At 34.8% G+C, this 19,318-nt stretch overlaps 2 protein-coding genes and 1 long non-coding RNA gene across 3 annotated transcripts in view; all 3 read right to left on the reverse strand.

Annotated features, from left to right (window-relative positions):
• Trp (transient receptor potential) overlaps window positions 1-19,318 on the reverse strand; it is a 141,818-nt gene that overhangs the window by 74,274 nt on the left and 48,226 nt on the right. The window lies entirely within an intron of this gene.
• LOC139780367 (uncharacterized) lies at window positions 10,806-11,836 on the reverse strand. Its single transcript, XR_011720213.1, has 2 exons — window positions 11,066-11,836; window positions 10,806-10,981 (listed from the first exon to the last, which is right to left on the reverse strand). It is a non-coding gene; the product is annotated as an uncharacterized lncRNA (long non-coding RNA).
• LOC139780363 (uncharacterized) lies at window positions 15,356-19,150 on the reverse strand. The gene is made up of 4 exons (XM_071718984.1): window positions 18,179-19,150; window positions 17,661-17,923; window positions 17,189-17,317; window positions 15,356-17,069 (listed from the first exon to the last, which is right to left on the reverse strand). Exons 1-4 carry the CDS (start codon window positions 18,222-18,224, stop codon window positions 15,954-15,956), a joined length of 1,554 nt encoding a protein of 517 aa, XP_071575085.1. The 5' UTR covers window positions 18,225-19,150; the 3' UTR covers window positions 15,356-15,953.

Genomic DNA, 19,318 nt, shown 5'->3' on the forward strand with positions numbered 1-19,318 from the left:
TTTAACCGTTAAGTTCACGTTACGTTACTTCGCGTCCCGTCGCGTCCCGTTACGTTAAGTTCATCGTAAACCCGGCATAAAACTATGTGACTAACGAAGCCGAAGCCAAAAACGATGTGTCGCTCCGCGGCGTTCTCCGCCCTTTTTATACCCGAAAATGGCCAGAACCCCCCGCGCGAGATTCTCACCACTTCCTACGCGTCTTAAAGGGGGGAGGTTTTCTAGAAGTTTCTAGAAACGTAGTTTTGGGCCCCATCTGGCCCCCAGCCTACCAACGGCCGTCCGATAACCGTAGGATAAAACAAACATTTGTATTGACCTGAGCGTTCGCTCGGAATTCCGAGTTAGCGTGCGTCGTCTAAAGCGTTCAAAAATTTCAACGTGTGTTGTCCGAAATTTTAGGATAAAATTTCCGTACGTAACAGTAGGCAATTATGCTAATTAGTTGAATCGAGTACATTATTATCCATTATTATGATAGACGTTGATTTTATACCATAGTGTCTGGAAATATTAATTATTCACGAAATTAGCAATAACAACAAAACAAATTTTGGTAAATATATATATTATAATAGTACCCTCTTCGATCGATTTTTTTTTAAATTTACAAATTTTGTGTATTTTGTGTAGTAAAAAAGATTCTGAGAAGGGGGGGGGGAATTATCGCTTATGTTCTGTTTGTTTCTAATTAATACTTAAGATGATGATGTTAGTAAGTAAAGAAATGATAATTGAAACGAGAGATAATTTATGGATATATATTTTGCTTCTTATTTCAATTAGATCATATTATGTTATTTACAACTTCAATAAAGTTGTTCCATATATTATATTCAGTAAAACAAATTAATAACAGTCCTTGCTTGCAGTTCAAGATGTAATTGGTAATACAAATACATGGCTCTTTATTCGAAAAATGTTTTGGGACGAAAATTTAAAGGATCACAATTAAAGCAGACAACAGTTTGTGCTTTTGGTTAAAGCAGAGAATACCCTGTATTTACGCTTCCTACTATTCTCTGCTTTAACATAGATTGTAATTTTAAAATATATAATTGAATAAAGTTGTAAATAACGTATGATCTAATAGTAAGAAGCGAAACATATGTATATTCATAAATTATTATTTCTTTACTTACCGACATTGTGATATTTTTAGTATTAATTATAAACAAACGGAACATGAGCAACAATTTTCCTTCTGAGAATCTTTTTTACTACCAAAATACACAAAATTTGAAAATTTCAAAGCGTGCCGTTATTCTACATATTTACCTGAAGTTTTATTGAATTAGCAAATTAATAATTAGTTACAAAAAATTACTAATTATGTAAAAAATAATAATATTTAGGTAGAAGTAAATTACGCATTACTTAAAAAATTGGTAATTTGTCAGAAAAAAATTTCTAGTTAGGTACGTGAAAATTAGTATTTAGGCGAAAATAAATTCATTTCTTTTTACAAATTGATAAAATTAGTAGAAATAAATTCTTTATTAAAATAATTAATTCTTCTTCTTCTTCTTAGTCGTACACTCTTGACAGCGTGGTCGTGGTTATGAACTGCACACCGATTCCGCTGCGCGTCGCAGCTCTTGCAATTTGCCTCCATCTGTCTCTATTTGTGGCACTGCGGGAACATTCTGTGATAGAGCATTTTGTTGTAGATTTTATGAGATCAGTCCATCTAGTCGGGGATCGGCCGCGCGAGCGTTTGCCTTCTACTCGGCCCTGTACTACTAGACGCTCTATGGAGTCCTCATTACGTGTGATGTGTTCGAAGTACTTCAAGACCCGTAGCCGAACGGTCGACGAGAGCCTATGCTGTATGTTAAGCTCCTTTAATATGGAGGCGTTGGTACGTCGTTCGGTCCATCTTATCCTCAGGAGGCGTCGCCAGCACCATATTTCTAAGGCGTCTATTTTTCTTCGGTCTTGTTGTCGAATCGTCCATGTTTCAGCTCCGTATAGGAAGATGGGGAGGACAAGACACTTCATTAGGCGGACCTTTGTGTTTTTGATTATCTTTCGGTCTTTCCAGATTTTTGTGAGTTTGTCAACTGCCAACCTGGTCATGGCACAGCGTCTCTTAATCTCTTCCTCGCATCCTCCTTTGTTAGTGATCGTGGAGCCAAGGTAGGTATAGCTGTGTACAACCTCGCAATTGGCTATACTTCTAACATCAGGTCTGTTATCAGCCATCCGATCTACGATCATCATCTTGGTTTTGTCTCTGTTGATCGCGAGACCAAAGTTGAGGCTTGTTCTTTCCAGGAGTTGAAGGAGGTTTAGTATGTCTTCCTCAGTTGATGCAAGAAAAGTGGTATCGTCAGCATATCGCAAGTTAGATATCAGCCGTCCACCCACGGATACACCCTTATCTCATCCATCTAGGACAGTTCGCATTATGTATTCCGTATAAATATTAAATAGTGAAGGTGAGAGGATACATCCCTGTCGAACCCCAGCACGAGCTCCGAAGTCTCCGGAATCAATTCCATCCACCCGGACTGCCGCTGTACTCCCTACGTACAATTTCTTTATGAGGTATACCAGGTGATATGGCACGCCCATTTCTGTAAGAACTTCCCACAGTTTGTTCCATTTTACAGTGTCAAAAGCTTTTCGAAAGTCAACAAAGCATATGTATAGTGGGTTGTTAAATTCTCTGCCCTTCTCTATAATTTGTCTCAGTATATGCATCTGCTCCCGCGTTCCTCTTCATTTTACAAAGCCAGCTTGTTCGGGTGCGATCTCTCGATTCAAGTACGCTTGCAGCCTGGTATTCAGGATGTGCAGTAGTACTTTGCTGGCATGGGATATGAGGGCAATCAATCTGTAGTTGTTACATTTCTTGGTTGAGCCTTTTTTATGTAGTGGGATGAACAAGGAGTGAGACCAGTTTTTGGGCCATTCACCGGTATTCCATATTCGAGAGCAGATGATGCGCAGAATATCTACTCCAATTTTTCCCATATCCCTAATTACCTCGATGGGTATTTCATCCGTTCCTACTGCCTTGTCTTGCTTTAGATGTTTTAATCGCAGCTCGTATTTCGTCTTCCAAATTCCGGGTTCCCGTTCAGAGTCTGCAGTAATTAAGATGTGATCGGATGCATCGCAAGTATCAGCAAATAGAGACACGCAGTACTTCCGCCAGACCTCCACAATTTCCCCAATCTTTGTAACGCAGTTACCTGCAGAGTTTGTCAAAAATAAATTACTACTTATTTGAAAATTAATAATTAGTGAAAAAAATAATTACTAATTTTTTCAATAATGAATAATCAGTCAGGTAAAAAAAATATATATAAAACATTAACATAATTGTTTTTTTAAACCACGTTTAACTGCAATAATTAAATTATATTAAACCAATTAATAATTTTTAAAATAAGTAATTTACTTGAGACTAAATATTCATTATTGAAAAAATTAATAATTATTTTCCACTAATTATTCATTTTTAAATAAGTAGATAGTAATTTATTTTTGACAGATATTAATTATTTTAATAATAAAGAATTTATTTCTACTAATTACCAATTTACAAAAAAAATTAATTTATTTTCACCTAAATACTAATTTTCACGTAACTAGAAATTTTTCTCTGATTCTACAAATTACCAATTTTTTAAGTAATTCGTAATTCACTTGTACCTAAATATTATATTTTATGTACCTAATTAGTAATTTTTTGTGACTAATTACTAATTTGCTAATTCAATAAAAATTTAATTTGTTTCCCTGCTTAGCATTACAAAATGCGTGATATCAGTACAAAAGTACCTTTTTCAAAAAAGGTAAAAAAAGGCGCCAAGTACACGCAATGTATTTTGTAAATCCAAAAATCCAACCTAAGTGGTAGTAGCTTTATTTCTCCTCAACAAAATTATATCACAAAATTGCGTTACCTAACTTAACCTAAGTGATATGTTATTTCTAAAAAATATATGAAATCTTTAAATTGCGCCAATTACAAAGAGAATGAAAAATAAATAATTGTTGTGCAACTAATTTTAAAAAATAAAACTTAAGTGGTACCTACATATCTTTGTGCTTCCATTCAAGAGTCTTTCTATTCCAATCCAAGTAGTAGCTTTAATTCTCCTTAACAAAATTATAATATTACAAAAAATTATTTTAATCACAAAAAATTAAAAAAGTAACAGTAGAAAATAAAAATATTTAATTAAAATAAAATAAATAAATGTTTCTTGTAAAAAAACTTGGCGCTGCTAGAAATTTAATAAAGTACTGAAATTTTTGATTGAATAAAAAAAATAAACATAATTTACGGAAGAATGCGATGGAAGTAAAAAAGCAGCGCCAAGTTTTTTTACAAGAAAAATTTATAAATTTTATTTTAATTAAATATTTTTATTTTCTATTGTTACCTTTTTAATTCTTTGTGATTAAAATGATTCTTTGTAATATTATAATTTTGTTAAGGAGAATTAAAACTACTACTTGGGTTGGAATAGAAAGACCTTTGAATGGAAGCACAAAGATATGTACCACTTGAGTTTTATTTTTTAAAAGTAGTTGCACAACAATTATTTTTCAAAGCAATATATATATTCTCTTTGTAATTGGCGCAATTTAAAGATTTCATATATTTTTTTGAAATAACATATCATTTAGGTTGAGTAGTTAGGTAACGCAATTTTGTGATATAATTTTGTTGAAGAAAAATAAAGCTACTACCACTTAGGTTGGATTTTTGGATTTACAAAATACATTGCGAGTACTTGGTGCCTTTTTTTACCTTTTTTGAAAAAGGTAATTTTGTACTGATATATTACACACATATTTGTTATCCTGCGCTACTGGACAACTAAATCTCGGCACCATGGCAAGATAACCACGTTGTTGCATGTTCGTATTTTGGTTATTACAAAACAAAATATACGATTAACAGAATCGTAATGGGCATTATTAACACATAGAAGAAGGTTGCCTCAGTTATATTTGTACAGGCAGTCACAACAATTAGTTGTCTGAGAAGTTATAACTTCGAAATTCTGAAACATGGGTCATGTAATCCCGGTCTCCCCTATAGCTAGACAATAAATCTTGCCTGCGCTAGTTAGGTGACGTATTCCTTATGGAAAAATACACTCAACTTTTGGTGTTAACCGTTAAAAAAACACCAAAGAAAAACCCTTAAAGTTGGGTGCGATTTCGGACCGCCAATTGAAGGTTAACCATCATTTGAAGGTTAACCTTCAATTGGCGGTCCGAGATCACACCCAAAATTTTAAGGGTTTTTCTTTGGATGATGGTTAACCTTCAAGTAATGGTTAACCTTCAATTAATGGTTAATCTTCAATTAATTGTTAATCCTTAAAAATGACGGTATAAACCCTAAGAATATGAACCCTCAAATGAAAGTAACACCCAAAGAGAATAAACCCCAGCCACTCTCCAGCGACGCGCGATAAGGGAACGCCGACGCGAACTCCGAGAGCAGATTGCTGACGCTTATTACTACGCGAAGATTTTAAATGCGCGAAACTCTATCTACGACCGGATGCCGTGATATCCACGATCTCGCGACCCTCAGGAGGCCGATCCTAGCAGCGCACGGATATGTCGTCGCGAGGCTCCTCGTGTCCGCCACCGACCGCCAACACCAATACGTTTCCGCCGCGTCCGGCGTATGTCGCGTCCGACGATTTGCACCACTGCCAACCCGAAAACCGCTACGCGTACATGATATCCGAGGACGGCAGGTCGGGGCGGGAGAAACGCGGCACTCGCGGCTTCACCGTGGCTGTTATTTACACACCAATTACTGTGGAGGGCAACCTCACCGGTCCTGCTGATGCCCGGGCGAAATCCGAAGCGTCGTCACAGGCGCCAGGGATGATCCATTCGCTCGGAATCCGAATCCTCAATAATACGCGAGAACTTTCTCGACCGAATTGTATTGCGAGACGTCTACTCGAGTCGGCGGGCGAACCAGGAGAGATCGAGCGGTGATCCGCTCGATGTGAAATCGAAAGCGCGCCCCTCCCTGGGGGTTGCGCGGTAATCAGGCGTAGTGTCGCGACCAATCGGGGCTGAGCGCGTCGCGGATCACGCGCGCGCTGTCGCAGGTATCCTGCGGGGGTCCTTTGCGCTCCCAGGCATCCTTGGCGCCGTAGATTTTTCCACCCGATGTTTAACGTGTTCGGGCTCGACTCCTCTCGTCCGAAGGTCTCCTCGCGAACCGAGGGAACGCTGGCCAGGCATCCCGGGTCCGCTTGGATGTCCCGGGGTTGGTTTGGAGGTAGCTCTTGCCTCCTCGGGGGAGAAAGGCCCTATCACGGCCCTGTCGGCCTCTCGCCAATCAGCTGCGCCGTGCGTGTCCGCCTCGTGCCCCGCGGTCGGACTCCTCACTGGGTCTCGCGATATCTTCGCGCCGCTCCGTCCCTTGCCGTGGGTCTCGCTCCCGTCGTTGGCTTCCGCAATCCTGGTCCCGAAGCACGGTGCCTCAGCGAGGTGCCACATTTTCATACAATACAAAATAAAATAAAATGAATAAATGATACGCATTCTAAAGTTTCGGTAGGCCCCCTGGAGATTTCGCGGTCGCTCTCCTGGCTCGCTCAAAGGCGCGAACCCACGCCTTGTGACGGCGGCGGGGCGCTGCCACGCGCGGCGAACCGTCACGTCACAATATATATATATATATATATATATATATATATATATATATATATATATATATAATAAGGTTTTATTTCTCGTGTGCCAATTATTTCCACCAATTATCTCAGAAAGTATTGGTTTATTGGTTTATTGGTTTATTAACACAATAACATTTAAACGACACCCAACGATAAAGGGATCATGGCGACACTGATTAAATCGACATAGAACATTAAAGGTTAACATCCTGTTAACACCAAACCAACATCCAACGATGAGGATCAATCTCCAACCTACACTAAACATTGAGGCTTAATCTCCAACCTACACTTATCATTGAGAATAAACTCCCAATATACACTCATCATCGAGGATTAAACCCTCAACTTACCTAAACCTTAATGGTCAACACTCAATCTACACCTTTTAAGTGTTGACACTTAACTTTGATGACAAACACTAAACTTACGCCCAAATTTGAGTGTTAACCATCAAAGTTGAGTGTACTTTTTCATAAGGAATGTATAGCGCTCATGCCTTGTTTCGCGCGTGTACACTTAGTGCGAGGCACTACCATGTTTATTGATTTGCCAACAAACATTTATCCTTTTTTTATTTTGTTTGTTGTTGTCATTTAATAATCTCTGCGTTTCTATAATTTCATTAATATGAGCTTATTTATAGAACTCCATGCTTTCGGTAAAAGTCAACGTCTAAATTTGAATTGGACATTTAAAACTTCTTCTAATTGTAAGATGAGTAAAATTGAGTAATGATATAATAACGAGCAGCTACAACAGAAAAGTGAACATAATTTTTGTTAAATTTGGGTAAGACAAAAACATTTATATGAATATCTAGAATTATGTTTGTGTTACTGAATTCACCGCTAAAACTGCGCCTGCATAAAGCCGTATCCAGACCAAGCAAAGGCAAATAAAATGAATAAGAAACTTGCTTCAATGATTGCGAATAACAACACTATTCGCACTCATTGAAGCAAGTTGTTCATTCGTGTTTGCTCATCATGCTCGCTTGATCTGGAGAAATGCATGTACAACCAGGGACCTGCATAATGATTTACAAGTTAATAATACAAACCGAGAGTACATTCTTAATTTGCCAACACATAATAAATGAATTAATTATTAATAATACAAGTTCTTTTACATATTATTTCACTAATATTATTTATTTGTAAATCATTATGCAACAGGCCCCAGAGCAATCGAGCAATAATCAGCTGTTAAAAAAAATTATAAACATGTTAAAGCGTGTTATTTCTGAAGTTACATGGGTGCTTTCTAACGAAGATAATAGTTACTCGAATCAGCTGTAACGGATTTTTACTATTAAAGTGATATTCCATTATGGGACTTCTTCGTAAATGTTTTCACATTACGTTGCAATTTTTAAATTCTTGACTTAGATTTAGGTTTTAATTTTAATCATTGACTTAAATTACAATTACTGTTTTGACTTTGCCTTCGCTATCGTATTTATTTCAACGCTTTAAATGTGATCTATAATGGTTTATTATTTTTTTTATTTTTTATATTGTTTTGTAATTGCTCTGAAAAAGACCAAGTACGGTCGAAACGTAAGCTTACAGCAATTAAAATAAACGAATTGCTCTAATAAAGTTAATTTCTTTTAACACCTGATTATTTCTCGATATCTGGTCGTTTTTTCTGTAATTAGCTATTGTTTTTATCGAGCCGATATTATTTTTTTAATTTCTTTTTATTGTATATATACAACCTTGATATAAGATCAAGCTATATACCCGGTTTTAAAGAACCCAGTAGATATGCAAAAAATTAAGATTGTACTCTCTAAAAGTTGAAAAGTGAAATATTACTCAAAACGAGTGAAAAGCAAGTGTAACGAAAAGTGAAAATTGAGCCTGTGCATTTCGAGTAATTCGCCACTCTAAGAAAGAGTAAAATTTCGCTCTATAAGTTGGAGTGAAATCGCATTCCATTTGAGTGAAAGGGGATTCTTTTCGAGTGTCCTTCTATCCAGAAGATCAGTGGCCATACACAGTAAAAAATTTTGTGTTAAATTTAACACATTTCACATGTCCCAATTTATCCACTCAAATTTTTGTGTTAATTTAACATAAAGCAAATATGTAAAAAAATAACAAACCTAATATGTAAAAAATTAACATAAAAATTTAACATTTAGACGCTATCAGAAATCAAAGTTTATGTTAAATTGACATCTCTATAATGTTAAATGTAATTAAGATAAGATGTTATTTTAACATTTGAGAGAAGTATCTCGATCTTTTTATGACAAATAACATAAGAATTATGTCAATTTAACACATAGTAACTGTTATAAAAAGGAAGATAACACAATTTATCTGTTCACTTTAACATATAAAATATATCACCAAGAATTCATGCACTTACATATAAATTGTGTTATTTTAACTCTTAAAAATGGTTAATATTAATTTAACATAGAAAAGTTAAGTAAGACAACAACGATATGTTAAATTAACATACAACTGTGTCAGAAATTTAACACAAAACTTTCTACACAGGAAAATTTTAACACAAATACAAAATGTTTTTTACTGTGTAGGAGTGAATTATATCAATATACAATTTTGAGTGGAACACTCTGTTAGAGTCATTTATCAGTCGATCTTTATAGTGAATCATGATTCACTATAGCTTTAGAGTGAGATCGTATCACTCCCGCCAGAGTGTTTGCCGTAGATGATTTTAGAATCATCTAGATAAAGATAAGATAAAAATACATAAATTTATCTTAGATAAGATAAAGATAATTTTACTTTTAATTAATCTAGATGTAAGATAATATAATTATCGCGATTTATCTAGATAATTTTTTAGATAATTGTGTTTGAGACTATTTATAAAAGTTTATAAAAAGTATTACGCAGGTTATAAAAAGGATATTAAAATAATACTCATAATTTTATTACAAATTTGTTGCGCTAGACTAAATAAGCGTTCTACCGGAGCCGACGATGGCAAGGATGTGTTATACTTCAGAAAAAATATACTTAATATTTGGGAAATTTATAAGACATTGAAGTTCCTTTGATTTGCACTCCAAATATGAAAATGCTTCAATGTTACCACCACAAATAGTTGTTTGCGTATTCTCTTTTTTTTCGATATCACGGAAAAAATCTTCCTCTTCGCTACTAGATATAGATTTATTTTCGAATGTAGTAACACTCTTGTTATACAAATTATCCACTTCTTTTAAAAATAAGTCTTTACATAGTTCCACATATTGTTCTGGGATCCAATTTAACTTAAATCGCGGTATTGCAATAGCAGACAGAATAAAAATTCTACTATCTGCATGATTAAGATCAAAAATGTGCTTAAATCGCTTTTCTAAATTAAACTTTATTCCAGTTGCTAATGGATCACAATATTTTAAATGCGTATAGCTTTTTAGTTTATTTCGTAATATAGTAAGAGTAGGTGCTACCAAACCTAAAAAACTCGTTTCTTCTCCTTGTAAAATATCAAGGGTTGTTGCTAAAGGAGTCATAATAGTAGGGGAGCCCAGAAGGCTAAATGGGGATTTACTCGAGCGTCGTAGGAACCTATTGGATTTTGAAGATTAGATGGTAGAAAGAAAAAAAGGTTATATAATGTACACCCTTTCACCGGTGGGGGAAGCGTCTACAGGTTTTCAAAAATGTAAAAAAAAATAGTCACATGAAAATACTCGAGCGCGTCAGATATTGATAGTGTATATGCCCCACGTGTCTCTGATATTGGAGGTATGTTAATCTGCCGGTTTGCATGGTGAGGGTGGCTGTACGGAAGGGTTGAAAACGGGAAAAAAAAATTTATTCGAGCGCGTCAGATATTCAGAGGGGATGTTAAGTGAACCCGAAAGAAGCTCCCATTCAAAAGACTGACGATTCGGACATGACGCAAGCTCATGGCGGCTTCTTGATAATGCAAAAAAAAATCGCCATTTTGAAATCGAGCGCGTCAGATTATTATACAGGTGATTCAGCTTGATGTCCTAGTCGTGCTGACCCATAATCTGACGATTATTTGGAGGGATTTTCTTAATCTGACGAATTGAAAAAAAAATTTAAATTAAAAAAAAATTTTTTTTTTAAATTACTAAATGTGACAAATAAAATGCATGGAAAATAGAATGCAAATAAAAAATCTATTTCTTTCAATTATAATATATACAGAAAAAAATAGTAAAATAAAAAAAAACTTTAAAAATATTTTTTTTTAATCTTCATCTTTATCCGTGGAATTATCGTCGTACTGCAAGTCTGGTTCGATTTGTTCGTCAATTTCATCTTCAGCTTGCATATCTGTAACAAGAAATCGTTATAATACTTAATATTTTATTTATTTCATGAAAAGCGTGTTATCAAAGTTTTGAAAAAAAAATATACCTGAATCTGGAGTATCTCCTAGAATATCAGGTGTTATGACTACATCTTCGTACGCTTCTGGTAATTGATTACCAACGAACCAAGTCATTTCCAATTTGCCTTTTACATCTGTCCATCCGTAATCTGTTGGTGACATGTCGATGCTGTTTGGATTGTGTGCATTCCTCCACAAGCATGCAATATATCTTGTTCGTAATAATTGCTGCAGTAACTCCGATTGACATGGTGGCAAGCAACAAGCATCGTAATTACGAACATTCAACGAGAAGGGCTGTGATGTATCTGATACCTTGTATGTCTTATTGAAGATTTCAATTCTAGCTCTGTTGACATCATCTAATTTTTTTAAGCCATACAAGTGGCAGATAAAAGATTGTATGATGTTAAAAGATTCATCTATATTATAATCTTTAGATCCCAAATCTGCAAATTCTTTTTGAAAAAGGGCCTAGCGGAGTAAGCATGTGAAATCTGCCTTTCATCATACAGAGCTGACCTTAATGTCACAAGTTAGTACCAATATGATAAAACTTTCCACCAAATATTATTTAAAAAAATTCATTTTTTTAGAAGTTATGCAGGGAGAAAGTAAAATAAAGAAATGTATTTTTCTCAAAAACCACTTGACCGATCTTGATGAAAAAAATATATGTTATGTAGACTAATAAAACTAATTAACAAAAAAAATGTCCAAAATGTTTGCCAAAAAAAAGACCAAAAAAAAAATATTTGAATTTTTTAATATTTTTTTTTAGGGTGATATGTTCGAGGTACCACTTTGAAATTTTTACGAAAATTTCTCTTAAAGTGTCCACTATAACATATATTTTTTTCAATTTTTTTAAAATGGTGGAACATAGTTAAAAATACGAAAATTGTAAGCGTTGCGTCACTCCGGCGCACAGTGCAGTGCCATTCCGCGTTGCGGGTGTTCGATGTGACTTTAATAGCACATATGTACGTCTGCAATTAGCCTATAATATGTATACTTTTTAATTTTTATAGTTTCCAGAGTTTACCACGTGGAGGTTGCAGTACGGTTTTAAACTCCTTATCGGGGTGCTTTTTTAACGTGAGTCCCCTCGCCTCTCACTACGTTTCCGTAAAATCGGGGTGCTTTTTTAACGTGAGTCCCCTCGCCTCTCACTACGTTTCCGTAAAATCGGGGTGCTTTTTTAACGTGAGTCCCCTCGCCTCTCACTACGTTTCCGTAAAATCGGGGTGCTTTTTTAACGTGAGTCCCCTCGCCTCTCACTATGTTTCCGTAAAATCGGGGTGCTTTTTGAATGTAAGACACCTCGCCTCTCATTACACCCTACACCTACGATTTATTTAATCTTCTTCACTATCACTGTCTATTACTGGAATGTTATTTGTTTTCTTAAACAGATCGCTCAGTATTACTGCTGGTTTCAAAATTTTCGCTAAATATCTTGCATGAGATAGATAATATATAATTGCAGCAATATGACAGCAGCATCCAATTGTTCGTAGCCCATTAGCGCATTCACATGCGTAATGTGTTACTCCAGAAATCCCTGTGCTGTTAGGTATATACCTTAAAAAACACCGGTATTTTTTGCGAGAAATGTTTCGAGACTGAACTTCAACTTTAAGCACATTTTTCTCACTTTTTACGAATTTGAGATTGAGTTCTCCGTTTTCATCGAGCATTTCCGCCAAATAAGATACCGATTGTGACAGTTGGTAAGATCCCGTGAAAAATATTTTTAAATCTCTTTCAGTCATTTCCGGAAAATCTAATAAGTCCTTAGATGTAATACTTTGGAAAGGAAGTTTTTGTCGAAACCAACCTTTTTTTTTCAGCTTCAATAGCTAAAGTATTTTCGACACTTTTTCGAGTATGCATCCTTTGAACAATTTCGTCAAAAGTGTCTACATCGGAGTCAAGTCTTTTTCCAAAAGTATTATTTAAAAAAGACGCTATTTTGAAATAAAGTCCAACGTTAGGCAACAACTTATTATCAATTTTGTGATCTAGAAGATGATACTTTTGTTTTCATACGCCATGAACAGATTCTACTGCCCAACGAATTTTAGTTACAAACCGAGATTGATTTGATTCTTCTGTCGTCAACTGCTTTCGTTTTCCTTTTAAAGCTGGCATCAATACTTTAAATTTTTTTTCTTCCAAATCAGACTTTATATCTCGGAAACCGCGATCAAGAACGAAAGTATCACCTTCTTTTAAGAATTTGGACAAACCATTTGGATCTTCCATGATAATTTTCAAAATGTCCGCATCATTTTGATTTGCGAGAAACGGTCCGACCATATCAACGACATATCCGTCAGTCGCACAGATGGTAAAAGGTTTGCAAAGAGGTACTTTCTTCTGACCAGAGAAAGACTTTCTTTGGTACTCAGAGTTAGTACTTTTTTGATGTCGCGCATACGTACCATCACAAATCAAAAACATGTTTTCTTGGACATCAAACAATTTTTTCGCTATTGTGGTAGTATGATTGTTGATAATATCATCTCTATTTAGAGCTTGTAAACCAAAGCGAGTTGGTAAGATGTCCCTTTCAAAAGATTTCATAATACTTCCACAATAATCAGATACTGACTGTTCATATTCTAGTTGAAAGATGGAACTTATCACTTTATTGGAATTACCCGTGCGTAGTTTAAAAAGAAAAACAACTAAAGCTTGAATGACAGAACGCGATTTACTATTTCTTAACGAAGTCATCATATCCTTTAATTCATTAAGATTATCCCATGTCAATCCTGTCAAGACCAGAAGTTGTTTTTCTGAAAAACCACTTTCGCCTACTTGATCGAATAATGTGGAATCACACTTGACAGTAAGAGTTTCCATCATTTTGGACAACTCTGCTACACTAAGACTTGATGTGTTGGAGTGCACTTTCAAAAGACTGAGGTCTTCTTCAAAGAGTCTATTCTTAATTACATGACTTTTACAACACCTGTTGCCAACTGGAATGTATATTTTTCTTTTTAAATATGATTGTATACGAGCTTCTTCAGGAATAACAATCAGATCTTTTCTCGAAGAACAAATGCAGCAATAGTTATGAGTAGAGACTGTTCTTTGGAGAGGAATTTGAATATATTCGATATCTGAAACGTCTTTTTCAGATTTTACTGCAATTTGAAATGTTGGATCCCTAGTAAACTCAACCTGAAGATCTGTTTCACATTCTGATAATCTGTCGGGGGTTTTTTTAATTTTATAAATAGATAGTCGACATTTATTACATAAAATATCATTGACAGATATAGTTTTATTTCATAAGTTAGAAAAAGAATGTGCTTCTTCTGTACTCCTTACTAGTTTTTTTCTACCTCTACTTTTCTTAAGAAAGATGTCGCAACCAGCACATTTTAAGTGCGCGATGGCGCGCTTTAAAGACATCTTATTTATGCAGTCAAAATACACACTAGAAATGATTACGTACAATTCCTATGCACAATATAAAAATAAAACTTAAATACGTAAACACAAGTACATATACATAAAGCAATACTATCTTTAAGAGACAAAACCCAAGTTCTGTACAAAATGAAAAGTATCCGCGACAAAAAACTCCGCTCTAAAGAGATCTAATAAAAGATATCAACAGATCTCAGTTACGGCCAAACCTGTTGCTATATAATGTTCCGTGTTACAACCTGCTGTACCTGATCTTGCCGGCTAGATCTTTAGTGTACCAAACCAAAACCCATTTTTGTAATTGCAGCACCTAAGTGTAAGTGGTAGCGCTTAGCGGCGGCGATACATATTACAGTCAATCGCGGTGCACACGACGCAGTTAGCTTTGTAGCCGCTAGGGGCGCTAGGTGCGAATGTAAGTGGTAGCGCTTAGCGGCGGCGATACATATTACAGTCAATCGCGGTGCACACGACGCAGTTAGCTTTGCAGCCGCTAGGTGCGGATATATGTATCTACATGTTGTTGATACATATGCAGCATATACTGGTTTTGCAGATTGCAGTTTTTAAATATAAAAATTAAAAAGTATACATATTATAGGCTAATTGCAGACGTACATATGTGCTATTAAAGTCACATCGAACACCCGCAACGCGGAATGGCACTGCACTGTGCGCCGGAGTGACGCGAGGCTTACAATTTTCGTATTTTTAACTATGTTCCACCATTTTAAAAAAATTGAAAAAAATATATGTTATAGTGGACACTTTAAGAGAAATTTTCGTAAAAATTTCAAAGTGGTACCTCAAACATATCACCCTAAAAAAAAATATTAAAAAATTCAAATATTTTTTTTTTGGTCTTTTTTTTGGCAAACATTTTGGACATTTTTTTTGTTAATTAGTTTTATTAGTCTACATAACATATATTTTTTTTATCAAGATCGGTCAAGTGGTTTTTGAGAAAAATACATTTCTTTATTTTACTTTCTCCCTGCATAACTTCTAAAAAAATGAATTTTTTTAAATAATATTTGGTGGAAAGTTTTATCATATTGGTACTAACTTGTGACATTAATGTCAGCTCTGTATGATCAAGGGCAGATTTCACATGCTTACTCCGCTAGGCCCTTTCTGAATTCATTAGAATATCTAGAGGTTTTTTCTTGATTTGTGCTACTTCGGCTTGTGGAAATCGGCAGATTATATTTTTTCCGTTATTCTCGAATTTTTTCCTTCAAAATAAAAAAAAATTTGACCGCGCTCGAGAATGTCAAGGTGACGTTTTTTTTTTGCAAGTTTGTGACCCTCCCACTCCCTTACGTCACGCTCAAATCGTCAGATTATTGAAATGCACACTTTTCAGCATGTTATATTAACCCACCTTACCTTAATCTGACGCGCTCGAGTATTTCTAACGATCGATTTTTTTTTACTATTCTGATCGGCTGCTCTAGACGCGTGATCCTATATTAAGGGCTTATATATAGTGGAGATACTCAACAGGGTGCAAGGTATCCTCCTATATGTTAATCTGTCGCGCTCGAGTAAATCCCCATTTACCCTTCTGGGCTCCCCTACTATAACCATGATAAATTCTTCTAAGAACTCAATTTCATTTGGTTTCAGTTTCTGAAGCTTTAATTTTTCAAAAACTACATTAAGTTTATTTTTATAAGCAAGGATTTTTTTAACAGCATCGTACTGAGAATTCCATCTTGCAATAACGGGTACGGGAAATTTACATTCGCACTCTTTAGAACATATATCAGATGCTACCGTGCTACGGCTAAGCAAGTTCCAAAAAGCATTTAACTTTGCAAAAGTCGAACGATAAATTTTTTTCAAAGTGGAATTATTTTGCTGATCTAAAATTTTTTTACAGTCTGTAGTAACAATCAAATTTAATGTATGAGAACAGCATGTTAAATGTGGAGGTAATATAATCTCATTTCCCAACTCATCTGTAAGTGAATTATCGTTTTCATGTGTAGTACTATAAAGATTTCTACGAATTTTTTCAAAGTTATCAACTTCAATATCTGAATTTTCATTTATGCTGTCTTCACTTTCTTCTTCTACTGTAAATCGAGTTTGATTTGGGTTTTCAAGTTGGGTAACACCAAAACATCTAAATGTTTTACCAAAATTTGTGGCATTATCTGTCACTACATGAGTAACTTTAGATACATCAATATTAAATTCAGTTAATATATGATGCATAACCAAAGCAATGTTTTTATATGTATGATTATAAAGAATTCTTTTACAAGCTAACATGTAGGACTTTCTTTCAAATGTATCTGTTATAAAGTGAGTCGTCATTCCTATATAACTCTTGTTACGACAAGACCAAATATCAGTAGTTAAACAAATATAAGCTTGCTTTTCTAATAACTCTTTCAATTTAATTTTTTTTGTTTCATGTAGATTGTTGATCTCAGTGCGTAAAGTATTTTTTCCAGGAATGTCTGGCTTATTGCAGCCTATTAATCCGCAAATTAAATTTCGGAATGACGGTTTATAGATAGTATGTAGAGGACGCATTTCTTCTATAATATAAGTTAAAATTAAATCGTGAACCTACAACAAAGAAAATAATGTCTTCTTATCATTGAAATATTGATATTTAAAATTATTTCTTTTTAAACATGTTAAATAATATCATAGTAGTGATTTTCTATTAATTAAACAATATTTACATGTTTTGCTGTAATGGGTAATTTCTTTTGTAACACTGTTACAATATTTTGTTGCGTGTCTGTTTTGATTGTTTTTTTGTTGGCCAATCTTTTCAACTTAATTTTTTCTGTTAAATGAGGATGTAGTCTCTGAAAGAAGAAAACAGCAAAATAAAAACAATGTAATATTAACAAAATCTATTTAGCTTAGTTTACACCGATCTCTTGATACGCGTATCAAATAGTATATTTAAGCTAATCAGCCAATAATTAAACTAATTTATTAGTTATTTACTATCACTATCTAATACGCGTATCAAGGTATCATTGGTGTAAACTAGGCCTTTATTTAAAGAGAATATGCATAAATATTAAGGTAGCAAGCTAATGTTATTTGGCGTCATTTTGATGTCAAAAACGTCATTTTCTGGGTAAGAGAAAAACAAATAAGAAGAAAAAGCTAGCAAAAATATAAATGTAATTTATAACTCACATTATAATGACTAGCAAAGTTTCCTGTAGAAGTTCTTGAGCCACTTATAACTTTGGGACAGTTTGTACATTGTGCTATTATTTTCTGTTCTGTACTTTGCGTTGTCACCTTAAAAAACTCGCCTTGTAATATAAATGGTAACATTGGTAACTTGAATGAAGTCGAAGGCGTAGAATCTTCGCTCACGTTATCGTTAACGTCATGATCGACTTCCATAAAATTTGAGGTTACAATTGGAGTTTCTGCTTGCTGCATGTCTTCAGCTATAAGAAAATCAATCATTTATTGCAACATTAAAGTTAACTATAATGTGATAGCTTTTACTGAAGTGCGATGAATTTGTCTATGGGTACTTTCCGTTTCACGCATAATGCACACAATGCATCATTTCTCCTTGTTATTTATTGAGTGTTAAACAAAGATAAATGATGCATTATGCGCATCATGCGTGAAACGGAAAGTACCCTGTGTCACCTGTGTGTTTATGAACAATACTAAAAGAATATATATCTATTTACCTTCTTTTTCTTGAACAAAATAGTTTTCTATTTTTTGTTTCTTCATGTTTAGTAACAATAGTAACTGCTTTACAGCTACAGCACACAATAACTATTTTAAACTTTATTACTGCAATCTGCATCAATAACTGAACTGCAAATATTTCTTCTTTTTCTTTTTTATTGTTAAACGGTTACTGCCGACTGCCGTTACTGGAGGCTATGGCTCCTGCCATGGCTGCCATACAGAGAGCGCGAAAAAGTTTGCGGTGTGACAAGGAGCGACGCGGTAGCCAATAGAGAGCATCGCAGGAACGCAACCGCTCACTGAGCGGCTAAGTAGCAATCTAGCAATAGTATGTGATTGGCTCTTACCTTTGGACACAACCAATCACATTTAATTGCGTAGCCGTTCAGTGAGCGGTCGTGCTGGATCCATCACGCCACAATTTATGGATTTTTTTTGAAGACATAACAAAGTAACACGTATAAAAGAACATTGTTCTGACATTAAGAAGCACCCCAATCAGCACTCTGTCGTTAGCAGACATAGAACTGATTTTAACCATAATTTTAAATGGCAAGATGCGCAAATTTTACACACGGAACAAAATCTCAAAAAACGCGAAATCTCGGAAATGTTATTTATTAAAAAGCATAAAGATGCCATTAATTCTCAGAAAGACACAGAAAATTTACCATTGGTCTACGATCGCATATTTTCACTTTAAACTTGGCCTTCTATGTTATTTACGGTGTTCGGTGATTGTTTATCACGCTTGTATCAGTCGTTGCTCGGGCTCTACACGAGACGGTCATGGTTCGTTCCATCTATCCGCAGACCGTTTACGCAATAACTATGACTCAAATTTTGTAATATTGACCCACAAAGATCCATGTAAGTTAATATTTAATGTATTTCGTTCCACGGTTATTAATGCACATTCCGGCATGTGTTGATTACCGTTAATTTGTATTGTTTCAGCATCTCGCTTGATAAGGACCCCAAGCAGGGGTCGAAACGTAGTTGATATCTAATAAAGTTTTGCCAGTCAGGCCGATTAACAATTTCGTTGTATAACAAAGTAAATACAAAATTGAAAATAAGGCATTTATTAAGCAACTCTTTAAGAAAAAAAAAATATCTGTTTTCAAATTTTT

The sequence above is a fragment of the Temnothorax nylanderi genome, unplaced genomic scaffold, assembly GCF_030848795.1.
Source record: "Temnothorax nylanderi isolate EJ_2023f unplaced genomic scaffold, tnyl_v1.0 TNYL_tig0273_pilon, whole genome shotgun sequence".
NCBI lineage: Eukaryota > Metazoa > Arthropoda > Insecta > Hymenoptera > Formicidae > Temnothorax > Temnothorax nylanderi.

Coding starts and splice junctions, on each gene's coding strand:
- LOC139780363 (XM_071718984.1), bottom strand. CDS start 18,224: ATGAAGAAACAAAAAATAGAAAACTATTTTGTTCAAGAAAAAGAAG. Junction 17,924..18,178: donor TTTTGTTCAAGAAAAAGAAG/GTAAATAGATAT, acceptor ATTTTCTTATAG/CTGAAGACATGCAGCAAGCA. Junction 17,070..17,188: donor TACCCATTACAGCAAAACAT/GTAAATATTGTT, acceptor TCTTTGTTGTAG/GTTCACGATTTAATTTTAAC.